This window comes from Balaenoptera musculus, chromosome 10, assembly GCF_009873245.2.
Source record: "Balaenoptera musculus isolate JJ_BM4_2016_0621 chromosome 10, mBalMus1.pri.v3, whole genome shotgun sequence".
In the NCBI taxonomy this organism is placed as follows: Eukaryota; Metazoa; Chordata; class Mammalia; order Artiodactyla; family Balaenopteridae; genus Balaenoptera; species Balaenoptera musculus.
In genome coordinates, this window is record NC_045794.1 from 31,310,887 (window position 1) to 31,328,724 (window position 17,838).

At 33.7% G+C, this 17,838-nt stretch overlaps 1 protein-coding gene across 1 annotated transcript in view; it reads left to right on the forward strand.

Annotated features, from left to right (window-relative positions):
* Nucleotides 1-17,838, forward strand: part of LRRK2 (leucine rich repeat kinase 2) — a 142,768-nt gene that overhangs the window by 73,476 nt on the left and 51,454 nt on the right. The window contains 6 exon segments of the mRNA XM_036865466.1: nt 237-454; nt 8,152-8,402; nt 8,685-8,833; nt 12,490-12,583; nt 14,709-14,895; nt 15,993-16,174. Of these exon segments, the coding sequence (XP_036721361.1) occupies nt 237-454; nt 8,152-8,402; nt 8,685-8,833; nt 12,490-12,583; nt 14,709-14,895; nt 15,993-16,174 (1,081 nt within the window).

Genomic DNA, 17,838 nt, shown 5'->3' on the forward strand with positions numbered 1-17,838 from the left:
TCTTGATGTTCTTCTTCAGGTCTGTTGTTTTTTTACACTACTTATACCACCTGATTAAATATTTATTATTTACTGTGTATCTCTGTCACTGTAATGTAAGTTCCATAGTTTGCTTTTCTGTTGAAATTCCAGTGCCTTGAAGAGAGCCTGACAGTAGTAGGTGATGCATAAACGTTTACCATATGAACTTAAATTACTTGCTTATATTTCCATTGTTTGTTTGTTTTTGACAAAAGGAGCATCAAAATTCCAATCACATATGAGGCAGTCAGAGAGCATTTCTTCCCTGGCTTCTGAGAGAGAATATATTACATCTTTAGACCTTTCAGCAAATGAACTAAGAGATATTGATGCCCTGAGCCAGAAATCCTGTATAAGTGGTCATTTGGAGCATCTTGAAAAGCTGGAACTTCACCAGAATGCACTCGCGAGCTTTCCACAACAACTATGTGAAGTAAGTTTAATTTATCCTTATAATTCTCAGGATATTTGAAGAGCTTTTACATTTATATCTAACTTGCATGCTTAAATCTTTAAAAGGAACGTTCTGTTTTTGTGTCATTGGACAATAATTCCCCCATTCTTCTGGTTGTCATACAAATATCTTAGTCTGTGTGGTATTCCAGAAGCATCTTTGGGGGCAGGTAATGGAAATGGAAATGTGATTAAAAAGGAATTCGAGGTTCTGTCCTGATGCTACATGGTAAGTATTAAAGTCTAGCAAGGCTATGTGTTGATTATGCCTTCAATTATTTAATTCTAGTAGGACAACTTAAACTGTTTAAATTAGGTTAGACCTGGTTTGGCGGTCCTGGCTCTGCTCAGCTACCAACTGTGTGACAGTAAGAACATATTACTCCAACTGCTGTAGACCCTGATTTTCTTATCTGCAAAATACAGAGGCTCAACTAAACTATCCATAAGGTGTTGAGTTTTAAAATTATGTACAGCTTAAAAATTGATTTTTATGCTCAAAGTTCCTATTTCATAAAAATTAAAGTGTAAAATAGTCTGCTGATAGGGTAGTCCTCTGACTACTGACTTTGTTCATCCCTTTTTTATGTACTATATAAGTCAAAGAAGATATACGGACAAAATGATCTTAATACAAATGTTTAAATTTTTAAACAAATTCTTGAACTGAACTGCAAAGTTTGAAAAAGAATTATACCTGTTTTTTAAAAACTAGTTTTGTTGCAAGTACATTTCCCTTTTTCTAATTTATAAAATTTACCATAATTTTGACATATTTTAAGAGCAACATTGCATGATTTTTTTTTTAATTTATTTTATTTTATTTATGGCTGTGTTGGGTCTTCGTTTCTGTGCGAGGGCTTTCTCTAGTTGCGGCAAGTGGGGGCCACTCTTCATCGCGGTGCGCGGGCCTCTCATTATCGCGGCCTCTCTTGTTGCGGAGCACAGGCTCCAGATGCGCAGGCTCAGTAATTGTGGCTCACGGGCCTAGTTGCTCCGTGGCATGTGGGATCTTCCCAGACCAGGGCTCGAACCCGTGTCCCCTGCATTAGCAGGCAGGTTCTCAACCACTGCGCCACCAGGGAAGCCCAACATTGCATGATATTTAAATATATTTAAGTGATATTTTTCCCCTAAAGTTTGTATATCTGGGGAGAGAGAAGAAAAAAAGGTGATCCCTAACCCTACCCCAATGTCTAAAATATATCCCCACTCTATCCTCCTCTTTACCTGACTAAATCCCCCAAGTCACAAGGGCCTCATTTTTTTTTAACATCTTTATTAGAGTATAATGGCTTTAAAATGGTGTGTCAGTTTCTGCTTTATAACAAAGTGAATCAGTTATACATATACATATATCCCCATATCTCTTCCCTCTTGCGTCTCCCTCCCTCCCACCCTCCCTATCCCACCCCTCTAGGTGGTCACAAAGCACCGAGCTGATCTGCCTGTGCTATGTGGCTGCTTCCCACTAGCTATCTGTTTTACATTTGATAGTGTATATATGTCCATGCCACTATCTCACTTCGTCCCAGCTTACCCTTCCCCCTCCCCGTGTCCTCAAGTCCATTCTGTATGTCTGTGTCTTTATTCCCATCCTGCCCCTAGGTTCTTCAGAACCATTTTTTTTTCTTTTCTTTTCTTTTTAGATTCCATATATACGTGTTAGCATACGGTATTTATTTTTCTCTTTCTGACTTACTTCACTCTGTATGACAGACTCTAGGTCCATCCACCTCACTACAAATAACTCAATTTTGTTTCTTTTTATGGCTGAGTAATATTCCATTGTATATATGTGCCACATCTTCTTTATCCATTTATCTTCTTTATCAATGGACACTTAGGTTGCTTCCATGTCCTGGCTATTGTAAATAGAGCTGCAATGAACATTGTGGTACATGACTCTTTTTGAATTATGGTTTTCTCTGGGTATATGCCCAGTAATGGGATTGCTGGGTCATATGGTAGTTCTATTTTCAGTTTTTTAAGGAACCTCCATACTGTTCTCCATAGTGGCTGTATCAATTAACATTACCACCAACAGTGCAAGAGGGTTCCCTTTTCTCCACACCCTCTCCAGCATTTATTGTTTGTAGATTTTTTGATGATGGCCATTCTGACTGGTGTGAGGTGGTACCTCATTGTAGTTTTGATTTGCATTTCTCTAATGATTAGTGATGTTGAGCATCCTTTCATGTGTTTGTTGTCAATATGTATATCTTCTTTGGAGAAATGTCTATAGTTATTCTGCCCATTTTTGGATTGGGTTATTTCTTTTTTTGATATTGAGCTGCATGAGCTGCTTGTATATTTTGGAGATTAATTCTTTGTCAGTTGCTTCATTTGCAAATATTTTCTCCCATTCTGAGGGTTGTCTTTTCATCTTGTTTATGGTTTCCTTTACTGTGCAAAAGCTTTTAAGTTTCATTAAGTCCCATTTGTTTATTTTTGTTTTTATTTCCATTTCTCTAGCAGGTGGGTCAAAAAGGATCTTGCTGTGATTTATGTCATAGAGTGTTCTGCCTATGTTTTCCTCTAAGAGTTTGATAGTGTCTGGCCTTACCTTTCAGTCTTTAATCCATTTTGAGTTTATTTTTGTGTACGGTGTTAAGGAGTGTTCTAACTTCTTTCTTTTACATGTAGCTGTCCAGTTTTCCCAGCACCACTTATTGAAGAGGCTGTCTTTTCTCCATTGTATATTCTTGCCTCCTTTATAAAAAATAAGGTGACCATATGTGCGTGGGTTTATCTCTGGTATTTCTATCCTATTCCATTGATCTATATTTCTGTCTTTGTGCCAGTACCATACTGTCTTCATTACTGTAGCTTTGTAGTATAGTCTGAAGTAAGGGACCCTGATTCCTCCAGCTCTGTTTTTCTTTCTCAAGGTTGCTTTGGCTATTTGTGGTCTTTTGTGTTTCCATACAAATTGTGCAATTTTTTGTTTTAGTTCTGTGAAAAATGCCATTGCTAGTTTGATAGGGACTGCATTGAATCTGTAGATATTTTTGGGTAGTATAGTCATTTTCACAATGTTGATTCTTCCAATCCAAGAACATGGTATATCTCTCCATCTGTTTGTATCATCTTTACTTTCTTTCATCAGTGTCTTATAGTTTTCTGCATACAGGTCTTTTGTCTCCTTAGGTAGGTTTATTCCTAGGTATTTTGTTCTTTTTGTTTCAGTGGTAAATGGGAGTGTTTCCTCAATTTCTGTTTCAGATTTTTCATCATTAGTGTATAGGAATGCAAGAGATTTCTGTGCATTAATTTTGTATCCTGCTACTTTACCAAATCCACTGATTAGCTCTAGTAGTTTTCTGGTAGCATCTTTAGGACTCTCTATGTATAGTATCATGTCATCTGCAAACAGTGACAGTTTTACTTCTTCTTTTCCGATTTGCATTCCCTTTATTTCTTTTTCTTTTCTGATTGCTATGGCTAAAACTTCCAAACCTATGTTGAATAATAGTGGTGAGAGTGGACAACCTTGTGTTGTTCCTGATCTGAGAAGAAATGGTTTCAGTTTTTCACCATTGAGGACAATGTTGGCTATGAGTTTGTCATATATGACCTTTATTATGTTTAGGTAAGTTCCCTCTATGCCTACTTTCTGGAGGGTTTTTATCATAAATGGGTGTTGAATTTTGTTGAAAGCTTTTTCTGCATCTATTGAGATGATCATATGGTGTTTATTCTTCAATTTGTTAATATTGTGTATCACATTGATTGATTTGCAGATATTGAAGAATCCTTGCATTCCTGGGGTAAACCCCACTTGATCATGGTGTATGATCCTTTAAATGTGCTGTTGGATTCTGTTTGCTAATATTTTGTTGAGGATTTTTGCATCTATGTTCATCAGTGATATTGGCCTGTAGTTTTCTTTCTCTGTGACATCTTTGTCTGGTTTTGGTATCAGGGTGATGGTGGCCTTGTAGAATGAGTTTGTGAGTGTTCCTCCCTCTGCTATATTTTGGAAGAGTTTCAGAAAGCTAGGTGTTAGCTCTTCTCTAAATGTTTGATCGAATTCGCCTGTGAAGCCATCTGGTCCTGGATTTTTGTTTGTTGTAAGATTTTTTAATCACAGTCTCAATTTCAATGCTTGTGATTGGTCTGTTTATATTTTCTATTTCTTCCTTGTTCAGTCTCGGAAGGTTTTGCTTTTCTAAGAATTTGTCCATTTCTTCCAGGTTGTCCATTTTATTGGCATACAGTTGCTTGTGTAATCTGTCCTGATCCTTTGTATTTCTGCAGTGTCAGTTGTTACTTCTCCTTTTTCCTTTCTAATTCTATTGATTTGAGTCTTCTCCCTTTTTCCTTGATTAGTCTGGCTAATGGTTCATCAATTTTGTTTATCTTCTCGAAGAACCAGCTTTTAGTTTTATTGATCTTTGCTATTGTCTCCTTCATTTCTTTTTCATTTATTTCTGATCTGATCTTTATGATTTCTTTCCTTCTGCTAACTTTGGGGTTTTTTTGTTCTTCTTTCTCTAATTGCTTTAGGTGTAAGGTTAGGTCGTTTATTTGAGATGTTTCTTGTTTCTTGAGGTAGGATTGTATTGCTATAAACTTCCCTCTTAGAACTGCTTTTGCTGCATCCCATAGGTTTTGGGTCGTCATATTTTCCTTGTCATTTGTTTCTAGGTATTTTTTGATTTCCTGTTTGATTTCTTCAGTGACCTCTTGGTTATTAAGTGGTGTATTGTTTAGCCTCCATGTGTTTGCATTTTTTACAGATTTTTTCCAGTAAGTGAAATCTAGTCTCATAGTGTTGTATTCGGAGAAGATAGTTGATACGATTTCAATTTTCTTAAATTTACCAAGGCTTGATTTGTCAACCAAGATATGATGTCTCCTGGAGAATGTTCCATGAGCAGTTGAGAAGAAAGTGTATTCTGTTGTTTTTGGACGGAATGTCCAAAAAATATCAATTAAGTCCATCTTGTTTAATGTATCATTTATGTCTTGTGTTTCCTTATTTATTTTCATTTTGGATGATCTGTCCATTGGTTAAAGTGGGGTGTTAAAGTCCCCTACCATGATTGTGTTACTGTCGATTTCCCCTTTTATGGCTGTTAGCCTTTGCCTTATGTATTGAGGTGCTCCTATGTTGGGTGCATAAATATTTACAATTGTTATATCTTCTTCTTGGATCGATCCCTTGATCATTATGTAGTGTCCTTCTTTGTCTCTTGTAATAGTCTTTATTTTACCGTCTATTTTGTCTGATATGAGAATTGCTACTCCAGCTTTCTTTTGATTTCCATTTGCATGGAATATCTTTTTCCATCCCCTCACTTTCAGTCTGTATGTGTCCCTAGGTCTGAAGTGGGTCTCTTGTAGACAGCATATATAGGGGTCTTGTTTTTGTATCCATTCAGCCAGTCTGTGTCTTTTGTTTGGAGCATTCAATCCATTTACATTTAAGGTTATTATCGATATGTATGTTCCTATTACCATTTTCTTAATTGTTTTGGGTTTGTTATTGTAGATGTTTTCCTTCTCTTGTGTTTCCTGCCTGGAGAAGTTACTTTAGCATTTGTTGTAAAGCTGGTTTGGTGGTGCTGAATTCTCTTAGCTTTTGCTTGTTTGTAAAGTTGTTAATTTCTCCATCGACTCTGAATGAGATCCTTGCTGGGTAGAATAATCTTGGTTGTAGGTTTTTCCATTTCATCACTTTAAATATGTCCTGCCATTCCCTTCTGGCTTGCAGAGTTTCTGCCAAAAGATCAGCTGTTAACCTTATGAGGATTCCCTTGTATGTTATTGGTGTTTTTCCCTTGCTGCTTTTAATATTTTTTCTTTGTATTTAATTTTTGATAGTTTGATTAATATGTGTCTTGGTGTGTTTCTTCTTGGATTTATCCTGTATGGGACTCTGTGCTTCCTGGACTTGATTGACTATTTCCTTTCCCATATTAGGGAAGTTTTCAAAGGGCCTCATTTTAAATGTCACTTCCTTACCATCTTCTTCCTTTCTTCTCCTTGTCTTCCCTCCAGGGTAGGTTGGCTGCCATCTGGTTTACCTTTCCCCGGCATCCACTCTTTTTCTTCCAGTGCTCATTACTATAAATTTTGATCTAAGATATATTGTCCTCACAAAATTGTAAACTCCTTGAGAACAGGAACTGTTTTAGCCTTGTTCATGTGTATCCCCAGTGCCTACTAAGGTCTGACATATGGTAGAGGTTTGATAGATGATTACTGAACTAATTTGTGAAGGAATTAATGACTGACACTTGGTAGATCGTCAATATTTACTAAAGAGCAAGTAAAAGAAAACTAGAATTTAGCCTAGCTGAAACAAAGAGAATGAAGAGAGCATGGCAAGGTGAGATACATTAGGGCATTCAAAGAGTGGGTCAGCTCATAACTTTCTCTAAGGAAATTTCAAGTCAGCACCACTAGATGGGACTTTTTGTTACTGCTTGTAACTGTCTCTACAAGAAAATTTGCTGATTAAACCTTGGGGATAAACAATGTAAAAATCTTTCCTTCTGAATAATCTTGTAGTATCTGAAACAATGATGGAAATTTTGAAACAAATTTTTTGGGCAGTGATCCATTAATAAGCCCTTATAATCATGTTAAACTGTTTAGAATTCCATATGAGAATAAGTACATATATTGATATATAAGGAGGAGAATAAGGAAGTGATTGTTTTTTGGTAGTTTAGCCCTTTGACAGTAATTCATACCAAACATTTTAAAAATTGATATGATACATAAATGGAAGTTTTGCTATTATCATAATAAAATTAGAAATGGCTTAAAAATAGAAAATAGAGATTTGAAGCAAAACGTTTCATTTAAAAGAGGAGGTTAGGGCTTCCCTGGTGGCGCAGTGGTTAAGAATCTGCCTGCCAATGCAGGGGACACGGGTTTGAGCCCTGGTCCGGGAAGATCTCACATGCCGTGGAGCAACTAAGCCTGTGCACCACAACTACTGAGCCTGCGCTCTAGAGCCCACGAGCCACAACTACTGAGCCTGCATGCCACAACTACTGAAGGCTTCATGCCTAGAGCCCGTGCTCTGCAACAAGAGAAGCCAGCGCAATGAGAAGCCCGCACGCCGCAACAAAGAGTAGCTCCTGCTTACCACAGCTAGAGAAAGCCTGTGCACAGCAACGAAGACCCGATGAAGCCAAAAATAAATAAATAAAATAAATTAAAAAAATAAAAAAATAGAAAATAAAAGAGGAGGTTATAAATAAAATGTGTATTATATACATGACTACTTTATGGTAAATCTTATTTATATTAAAATGTATAACAATTTCTAAAAGCTAGTGTTAAAAACTATATTCCCAGGATTATGTTATACTGCTTATTCATTAAGTCATTAATTCAAATATTTGTTGGAGCCTATTATTCTTCCATTTTACTCATTGCAGGAATAGTTTACAAGAAAAGCTGAATTAGACTCTAAACCTTATTTCTGTGAGCCTGCTTTTGACCGTCTACCTGTTATATTTTTCCTGGCTTTACCCATTTTATAGCAGAGCAGGTAGTACCAGTCAGTATACTGAAGTTCTCTTGTACATTGTGTTTTCAATTTTTTTGAAAATTCTTAATGGTTCTAGTTACCAGAGGTATGGAAGGCAGAAATATTAGCTAATATTAAGTTGTTCAGGTGGTTCATTTAAAAATTTTAAAATATTGTCTTTCCAGACTCTGAAGTGTTTGACACATTTGGACTTGCAAAGTAATAAATTTACATCATTTCCCCCTTACTTGTTGAAAATGAATTGTATTGCCAACCTTGACGTCTCTCGAAACGACATTGGACCCTCAGTAGTTTTGGATCGGGCTGTGAGGTGCTCAACCTTGAAACAGTTTAACCTGTCCTACAATCAGCTATCTTTTCTTCCTGAGAATCTCGGTGATGTGGTAGAGAAACTTGAACAGCTCATTTTAGAAGGGTAAGAAAGGGGTTCATTGAAGAAAAAAGGATCACCTCACATTGAAGTTTCATAAGGTTGACATACAATGACATTGTTTCCATAGTAATGAGTTTTTCATGGTAATGTGATAAAAGACTGAGGAAATTCATAATACAGCTTCTATCAATTGACTTAAATTTTAAAATTAGTTTTAAAATTAATAAACATGCTTTAATGCTGTTTTTGAAGATATTTTGACTATTTTTCTTCAAAGCATGTGAATTTATGCCATTTAATCCTCATTTTGTCTCTTACGACTAGAAATAAAATCTCAGGAATATGTTCCCCTTTGAGCCTGAAGGAACTGAAGATTTTAAACCTTAGTAAAAACCACATTTCATCTCTATCAGAGGACTTTCTTGAGACTTGTCCTAAAGTGGAGAGTTTAAGTGCCAGAATGAATTTTCTTAGTAAGTGTTTTATATGTCTTCTCCTTCCAGTCCTTTTGAGTGTTGTATGGGTCAAATGCAACAAATAAATGTAATTGCATGAGCCATATATGGACATTTTAGGTGGGGATTTAAAAGTGGCATTTCAGTTAAATATTATGCTGGAGTTTTAAATATCAAGTTAGCAGGTTGGTGATAAAAAGAAATGAGCTGTCAAGCCGTGAAATGTGGAGGGAACTTAAATGCATATTGCTAAGTGAAAGAAGCCAATCTGAAAAGGCTACACACTGTATAATTTCAACTATATGACATTTTGGGAAAGGCAAAACTAAGGGGTTAGTAAAATAATCAGTGATTTCCAAGATTTGGGAGGGAGGGAGTGATGACTAGGTGGAGAAGAGGGGATTTTTAGGGCAGTGGAGTTAGTTTGTGTGATACTGTAATGTGGATACATGTCATTATACATTCGTCAAGACCCACAGAATATAGTACACAAAGAGTGAGCTCTATTGTAAACTGTGGACTTTAGTTAATAATAATTTATTAATATAGGTTCATCAATTATACATACAAGTATACCAAACTATTCTAGTTGTTCATAATGGGGAAAAGATGCATGTGTCTGGGGTGGTGATGGTGAGGGGAAAAGGTAGATGTGGGAGCTCTCTGTATTTTCTGCTCAATTTTTCTATAAACCTAAAGCTGCTCTAAAAAAAGTCTAATTTTTAATATTAAAAAATTAAAAATTTTAATATTAAAAATTGTATTACAGTATTTAACATGTTGTTATTGTCATAGGCTAAAATGTCAATATCTTGGACTGCAGATAGTCATTAAACTGTGGTTCCTTTTACAGGATTATACTAAAAATGCTTATAGTTGCCTGAGCTGCTTGAAGCAGAAATACTGAGTTTCCTACTGAAGTTTCTTCAGCAGTTTTTTGGAGTATAAGTAGTATTATTATTTTTTAGAAATAAAATTAATTATTTAAAAGTTTTTAAATTAGTTTGGTTAATGTGTATTCATTGAGCTCTTGCTCTGTGCAACATATTATAATAATACACAATATGATCATCACTTTTGTTAAAAATCCTGGCATACTCTATGTTCTCTTAGCATGTGAGACAACAGGGAATTATGTTCATTTGTAGCCTGTCTGAAAGTTCTAATATTGAGGAACAGAATATTTCTATGGAAATAAATAGGAACTTTCCCTATTTTATCTTCCTTAATGGAGGCCATGCATACCTTGCCACCCACATGCCTATTCTATAGCTGACTTGGTAAAATAATTTTTAATACTGTTTAATAGCAGAATATAGTTTGACAACTTACTTTAAAATATTTTATTTTTCCAGAACTTTGAGAAACTACTAACAATAAAATCCATATTAATTTGCATAGAATTATTTTCCTTCTTTTTCCCTTCCTTCCACCCTCTTTGGATATTGACCATGTTCTTACCATGAGAGTGAAACTGGGGAATAGAGTGATTCATTCACTAGTGAGTAAAGCAACCCAGTCTCTGTCCTTAAGGAACGTGTAGTTAAGTTCAGAAGACTGTCATTGAATAATGATGGAATAAATAAATGTAATTGTATATCGTACTAAGTGCTGTGAGGAGAAGTTTCAAGATGCTATGAGGGTACCTCAAGGGGATCTGATCCAGACTGTGGAGGCAGGGAAGTGTGTTTGTGTCTGTGACGTTTAATTAAGTTAGGTCTGGAAAGAAGAGCATCTGAGGGACCCTAAGGCTAGCTTATGGTCAATATGTTATCTCAGCTGAATCTCACAAAAATCCTATAGGGTAGGATAGGTATGATCTCTGCTTGACTAATTGAGGAAATTGAAGCACTGAGATTTTTGTGTGACATGTTCAGGGGCATAGAATTAATTAATTAGTTGTGAAAGCTTGAACATACCTGTGTTCAAAAAATCTGTTTGCACTGCACAACTTTGTAATAATTTTAGAAGTGGTTTTATATTTGGAAAGACGCATTATGGAGGTCATACCTGAGTGGAACCACAACCATTAAAAATTCCCATGTGAAATGAAGTTGCAGTTCTTTGATTTTATCAGTCTTCCATATAGAATCTGAACCTTAAGACTTTTAATTCCTAAGTGGAGAATCATTTCTACTAATTTATTTTGCTACAAATACTTTTTGGAAATAGGTGAGGTATAGCATGTACCTTTCTGCTTCTCAGGAAGATAGCGTCTAGTAATGTCCTGGAACATTTTGACCCTCGAAGATTTTCTGGATAAAACATAACCCATATTTTTAACCTTGAAAATGCTAAGAAATAATTTCTCAAGCCACTTTCATAGAACCACAGATTTTCAGATCTCTAAAGAATCTCAGAGTTCATCTGATTTAGCTGCACTATTTTACAGATGAGAAAACAGTCTGTATGATTTGCTCAGTTTCCAAAATTATGTTCCATAGAATTTTATTCCTTGGAGGTACCTTGTACTATATTTCCCTTTTGGAAATTTATAAAATATACCAGAATATTGACAGCTCTGAGATATTTCACTTTATTTTGAATAATATTTCCCTAATCTCTTTTTTTTTTTGTAAAGTATGTATTTTTAGTCTCAAAAGATACAAAATACCTTAGGAATAACTGACAAAATTGGCATATCTGTCTTAAAGGGAAATTTGGCATTTCTAATGAAATTGTAGATGCCCTACTGTTCAGGAATTCTCCTAGTGGTTACATACAATAGAGGCATCCTCTCACTGTTCACAGAAGACCCTTTTGCTTTTTGTTTTTTTTTGACAATTTGTTAAACATTGTCATAGGCACTGAGTATTCAGCAAGTAAGCATAAGCATAGGTATATTTATTATGGCATTTTTCATAGTAGCCAAACATTGGAAAGAATGTAAATGTCTATCAACAGTAGAATGAATAAATTGGCTGTATTCATACAATGGAAATGCTATGTAGCAGTTAAAATAAATGAATAAGATGCATTTATCAACATGAAAAATAAATCTAAAAAAAGTTGTTACATGAAAAAGCAAATTGAATATAGACATGTACAATATGATAATATTTATGTAATGCAAAACAGTAATATGTATTACCTGTGGATACATACATCATAAAAGTACAAAAACATGTATCGAAATAACACCAAATTCAAGGTAGAAATCTCTGTGGAGAGGTCCCTAATCTCTTAAGGTCATATGATCAAAGAATACTTTTATTAAGTAACATCCATAATTATTCCATAGAATACTCTTTACAAGATGGTGTTATAGGGAATTTTTATTTTTATATTATATTGTGGATTAGTAAAATATTCCAAAATGTTTTGTTAGACTTACTTCAGAGTAATTTGAATTAATCTATAATTTATGTCACATAATATCACACATAATTTGAAATGAATATTCTAATGATTTCTACTTTGTACAGATGTTGGACAGATGAATTTATATTTAGACACTTTTGTGGCTTTCAGGTTAAAAGAGTCTTATGGTGTATTGTTTTAATGTTTTGTGGTTGTATTAATTTATTTTAAAAGTAGAATTATTTTATTGTCAGTGTGAGAATGGAAATTAAATTATGTGACAGATCATTGGTAGCTGCTCTTATTGTAGAATCTAATGGAAATCTAGTTAAAGTGATTAAAATGTCCATTATCTCACTTTCATTTTCTCTTAGCTGCTATGCCTTTTTTGCCTTCTTCCATGACAAGCCTAAAATTATCTCAAAACAGATTTACATGTGTTCCGGAAGCAATTTTAAATCTTCCACAGTAAGTTTATTATTTTAATTTTAAAAACCACACGAGGTGGAACAGAACCTTCAGAAACATGGTTTTAACTTAGACATATAAATGTAATTGATTTCTAAATCTACTAAACTTAATGTTTTTAAATCTATGAATGTTTGACTTTTAATATTAGACAAAAGATGTGAATTGTTATTTGGACTTTTTAGCTTTTATATTAATTTAATGTGCTGTTGTGTAGAAACAATTTAAGAGTAATTAATTGTTGCATTATTATAATCAAATGAGATTGTACTAGCTGTCACTTTAACTTTTAAAATTTCACTTGCTTTGGGGATTATGTTGTTAAAACACTATTAACTTTGAAATTATACTTAAGTTATGTTTGAGTGACATTTTTGGTGAAGAATAGGATAATTTATGTCGTTCAAAGTATTTGGGGATATTTTTGGTTAATTTCATTAAAAATAAAAGCTTCCTGTTAACTACAAATCCAGGCATTAATTAGATTTCAAATGTGTTGTAATCTTAAATAACTATTCTACTAGTGTTATTTATTATAAATAAAATCCATCAAGGTACATGTGCAAATATATACATATACAGGCAAATAATACTTAGTTATAATTTAGCCATGGAAGGTGTGAGACAGATGAATAATAGTTAATTTAAGTCTAGGTTTAGAATGTGTCAGACACTGTATTTTACTGCTTAACAGTGGATAATCTTTTTAGTCTTCCTAATAATCCTATGAAATACTTACTGTTATCATCTCCACTTTATAATGAGAACACTATTTCATAAGAGAGAGAAGGTAACTTGCCTGAAGTCACAGTTCTTAAACACTGGTGGTTTGATTTCAGACTCTTAATTCTGACATACAGGCATCTATAGAATACAGGTCGTCGGTCCTATATTTTAAACATAGTTTATTCTTGAAAATGTGTTTGGAAGCCACCTATTTATAAAAGCTCATTAGAAGATGCATGTCATAAGAAAGCTTTCTTCCCAGAGAACTAAAAAGATTATCCAGTCCCTAATTACACTATACCTTTAGACACCATCTTCAGGTATACATTTTAGTGTTTTATATGTATTTTTAAAATTTATTCTTTTGTTTCACAAATGAGCATGTGGCTGGCCAGCTTCAGTCTCCAAGCTTAGTCTTAAAGCTAAGAGACACTGCCTTTGAACAACCTGAAGATTCTCAACTTTGTCTCAGTTGCATTGTTTGTTAGACATACATGTCTTATCTTTAATATAGTCAAATTAATTTTCTTGTTTTCAACATTTTTATAAGGTAACTAGGGCAAAATCTAGATCATTTAAAAATTAGAGCAATAATGTTGCTCTGCAGATCTGAATCTTGGTCTAGCAGGCAGTACAGCTATTTGAGCTTAGAATTAATTCATAATACTTCAAATATACTGGATGAAAGGGATCAGTATACAGTCGTAAAAGTCCAGGCAACCTTTTACATAGTCAAATATACCACAATTGTTGACTATCTTTATTCTTCCTACACATGTACATTTACAAGTGACATGTGTTTTGTTGTTATTTCCTGCAAACTTTGGGTAGCTATTCCTGCCTGAAAGCAACAAATTTACATTGAGGGCCTACTGTATACAAGACATCATGCTCAATGTTATGATATTTTTCACACTGAGGCAAGCTGCTAAAAATGATAGTAAACTTAAGGACCCAACCTCTGAAGAATCCCTCCAGGTATGAGTGAAATTGAATAGAGAAATGGAGGCTACATATTTGTAAATCTTGTATAGAAGGCAGGAATTTTAATGACTGTTTTTACCTTTGTTAATTATGATTTCTCATGCATCATAAGTGTTTGTAAAACACTTGGTCTTTCATTATGGTTGACATTTTTATGTTTCTGAAGTAGGGAAATTAGGCCTCAATTTTGTTTTTATTGGTCCTTTTTAAAATGCTCCTGTTGAGACATGCCTTTTTTTCCTAGCCCGTATATACCTTTATGCACACAAAAAACCACACGTATGTACTCATATATAAATAATGTTAGTTTTAAAGTTATACCTTCTTCTCACTCTGGTGAAAATTACTTGTGATGTTATTTCATGTATTTTGGAAACACTCATTTGATTTTTATCTTGACATTGTATTGTTTCAGCCTGCGGTCCTTAGATATGAGCAACAATGATATTCAATATCTACCAGGTCCTGTGCACTGGAGATCTTTGAACTTAAGGGAACTCTTGTTTAGTCATAATCAGATCAGTATCTTGGACTTGAGTGAAAAAGCATGTGCATGGTCTAGAGTAGAGAAACTACATCTTTCTCATAATAAACTGAAAGAGGTAAGAGGTCATCTTTATTTGTTTAGAATTATTGCCAGTTTGAAAATATGCTTTTATAATTTGCATTATCACAAATGATCATTTCAAAATCTGTTATTTGATATTGCTTACTTTTTGAATAAGATCTAATCCTACCCTGAGGTAAATGGGTATATTAACAATGCTTAATTTCCTTAAAAAATCACTTTTTGTGCTCTATTTTATTTTGAATATTTATATATATATATATTTAATTATGAATGTGTGTAATGCTTTAAGTGTGTCAATTTATCACAAAATCGCTAATCTGTTAACAGACTCTCAGACACGCTGCATTTCTCAAGTTGTCTCCAGGCCATATATAGCCTGTGTTTTTCAGCTGACATTCTTTTCCACATTCTTAAATTTCTGCATTCACCCAAATGGACAGGCCTCTGTTATAAATATGAAATTGATTATTCATTTGTCCCAGAAAACTTTTTTTTTTTTCCAGGTTCAAGTCTATTGCCTATAAAAGCCAAAAAGAGTACAGTGTCTGAAACCATGAGGTTCAGAATAACTCTGAATATTTTTGAATACCTGACTTTTTTTTCAGCAAATTAATGTTTGCTATTATAGAAGTAATGAATATTGCTTAAAAATTTGGAAGAGAAAAAAATTCCAATATTTATGCCACTTAAGGTATAAACATTTAGCTGTATTTTAAGAACAGTAAGTTGTACATAAGTCTGTGATGATTAGATCTTTAGTTTTACTGAAGAACACAGTGTGAGGGAATAGACTGAAGCCACAGATGATTGGTTTTTTGGATACATATAAAAAACTTCTTTACTTTCAGTGTTGTGAAGTGATGAAATATGTTACTAAGGCAGAATGGGTTTTTAAAGATTATAAATAAATGACATAGATTGGGGTAAGTCCTTTATATGTATGTTTTCAAACATTTATAATGAAAACTATGACAAGCCTTTGGAAGGGTTTAGAACTCTGTTGAGAGGCTGTGCAAGGTGCTGATGGGATCTCTGAGCCTCTCTTGTTTCCTATTAGCATCTTGTGTTTTGGCAGCACACATTTCTTTCTTCCCACCAACAGGATTTACCCTTTTTTATTTCATTAAGATTCCTCCTGAGATTGGCTGTCTTGAAAATCTGACATCTCTTGATGTTAGTTACAACTTGGAACTGAGATCCTTTCCCAATGAAATGGGGAAATTAAGCAAAATATGGGATCTTCCTTTGGATGAACTGCATCTTAATTTTGATTTTAAACACATAGGATGTAAAGCCAAAGACATCATAAGGTTAGATAATTTTATTTTCATTTGTTTTTATTAAATTTATTTCAGATATCCTTTCTTTGTGACTTTGATGGATATATAGTTACAATTTAAGAAAAAAATGTATAGTACCATCCAACGTTGATATGTCATTTGCCCTTTATTTAATAAATGGGTTTGTTTGGTGCCACTGCAGAGTTTTTCATTTCCTCCTAGCCAAGTTAAGGTTGAGAGAATGGCTTCTCCTTATCATGCTTTTCAGTAGAAAGGGACTCTAAAAGGAAATTATTACTATTTGGTCTCTTGTTACCAGTTATACAATCTAAAGAAATAAAGCATAGTATTATAACTTCTCAAGCTGCATTTCAAATAGCAAACTAGCAAATAGTTATCATATGTCTGTTATATCTTAAAGCATTATAGTTACTTAAGTGATATAAAATTACATCAATTTTGCCTAGGAAGCTGATAACCTACTCAACTTGATCATTTTTGAAACCACCAAAACTTCCACATATCACTGTTTCTGGTTTTATATTTTATGAACTTCAAATATCTTTAATAATGAACTTTATTCCACTCTTTGTTACTGTTTGAGCACATGACTCTTATTGTTACCTACCTGTAAAATCATTTATTTTTATTTCCACAAAACTACTGCTATCTATATTTATCTTACAGGTTTCAGCTCAGTTATCACCTCTCAATGTATCCTTGACTTGCCTATAATGTTCACTAAGTCAAGGACCATGGCTACATTTACTTACTATTTCATTCTTGGCACCAAACACAGAGTCTGGCATACAATTAATAATTGTTGCATTACGAGTGAACTAGTTACCTAAATCTCTTCCTTAAAGTTTCTTAATTTATATTTAGCTTTTTGTCTCTTTTTATGAACAAAGATTTGTTTTTTTGTTCTCCTGAGTGTGATTTAATTTGAAAAAAAAAAAAAATCTTTTCACCAACCATGCTAAATAAATGTGACTAGCCCTCACCCTACACAATTATTTCCCATGGTTTTCCTTCCTGAAACTGGAAAAGATGTTCATATAAAAATTTGTTCAATTCTTACTAAACATTTAGTAGAACTGGTTTTCGATGTATTATGCTATATTATCAAGCTACTATATAACTAAATATTTTTAAACGTATTTAACATTTTCAGAGAGAACATAGACCTGGAGTAGTTTAGAAATTGTAGTCCTCATTTGCTTTTTTAAAGAATGACAAAGAATGAATTCTTAATAAATAGACATTTGGACCATTGATTTTCTTGTTTATTGGTGATGAAAACAGAACATAAGCTGTATGTGAGAAAATGACTGATTTCAATAACAGCAGGTACAAGATCTGATCTGCCAGATCTTGTTTTCTAGAGCATCAAATAATTCAAGAAAATAATTATGCTTTTTGCTCAGATCATCAGGATTGTTGGACAGATTCCTATTAGTTATGAGAATTAATCAGTCAATATTCCCTAAGATTCACTTATGATTTAGTTTATTTTTCTAATTTTAAACTGTGGCAACATTTTAACATAGTTAAGATATATCTTTCTATATCCATTTTATTTTTGAGAACATTTAAATATACTATTAATTTAAAGGTGGTATTGCTAGCCACCTGCAGCACTTCTAGTTAGTTTCAATTATTTTCACATTAAGACTATTAGGAACAGCAACATA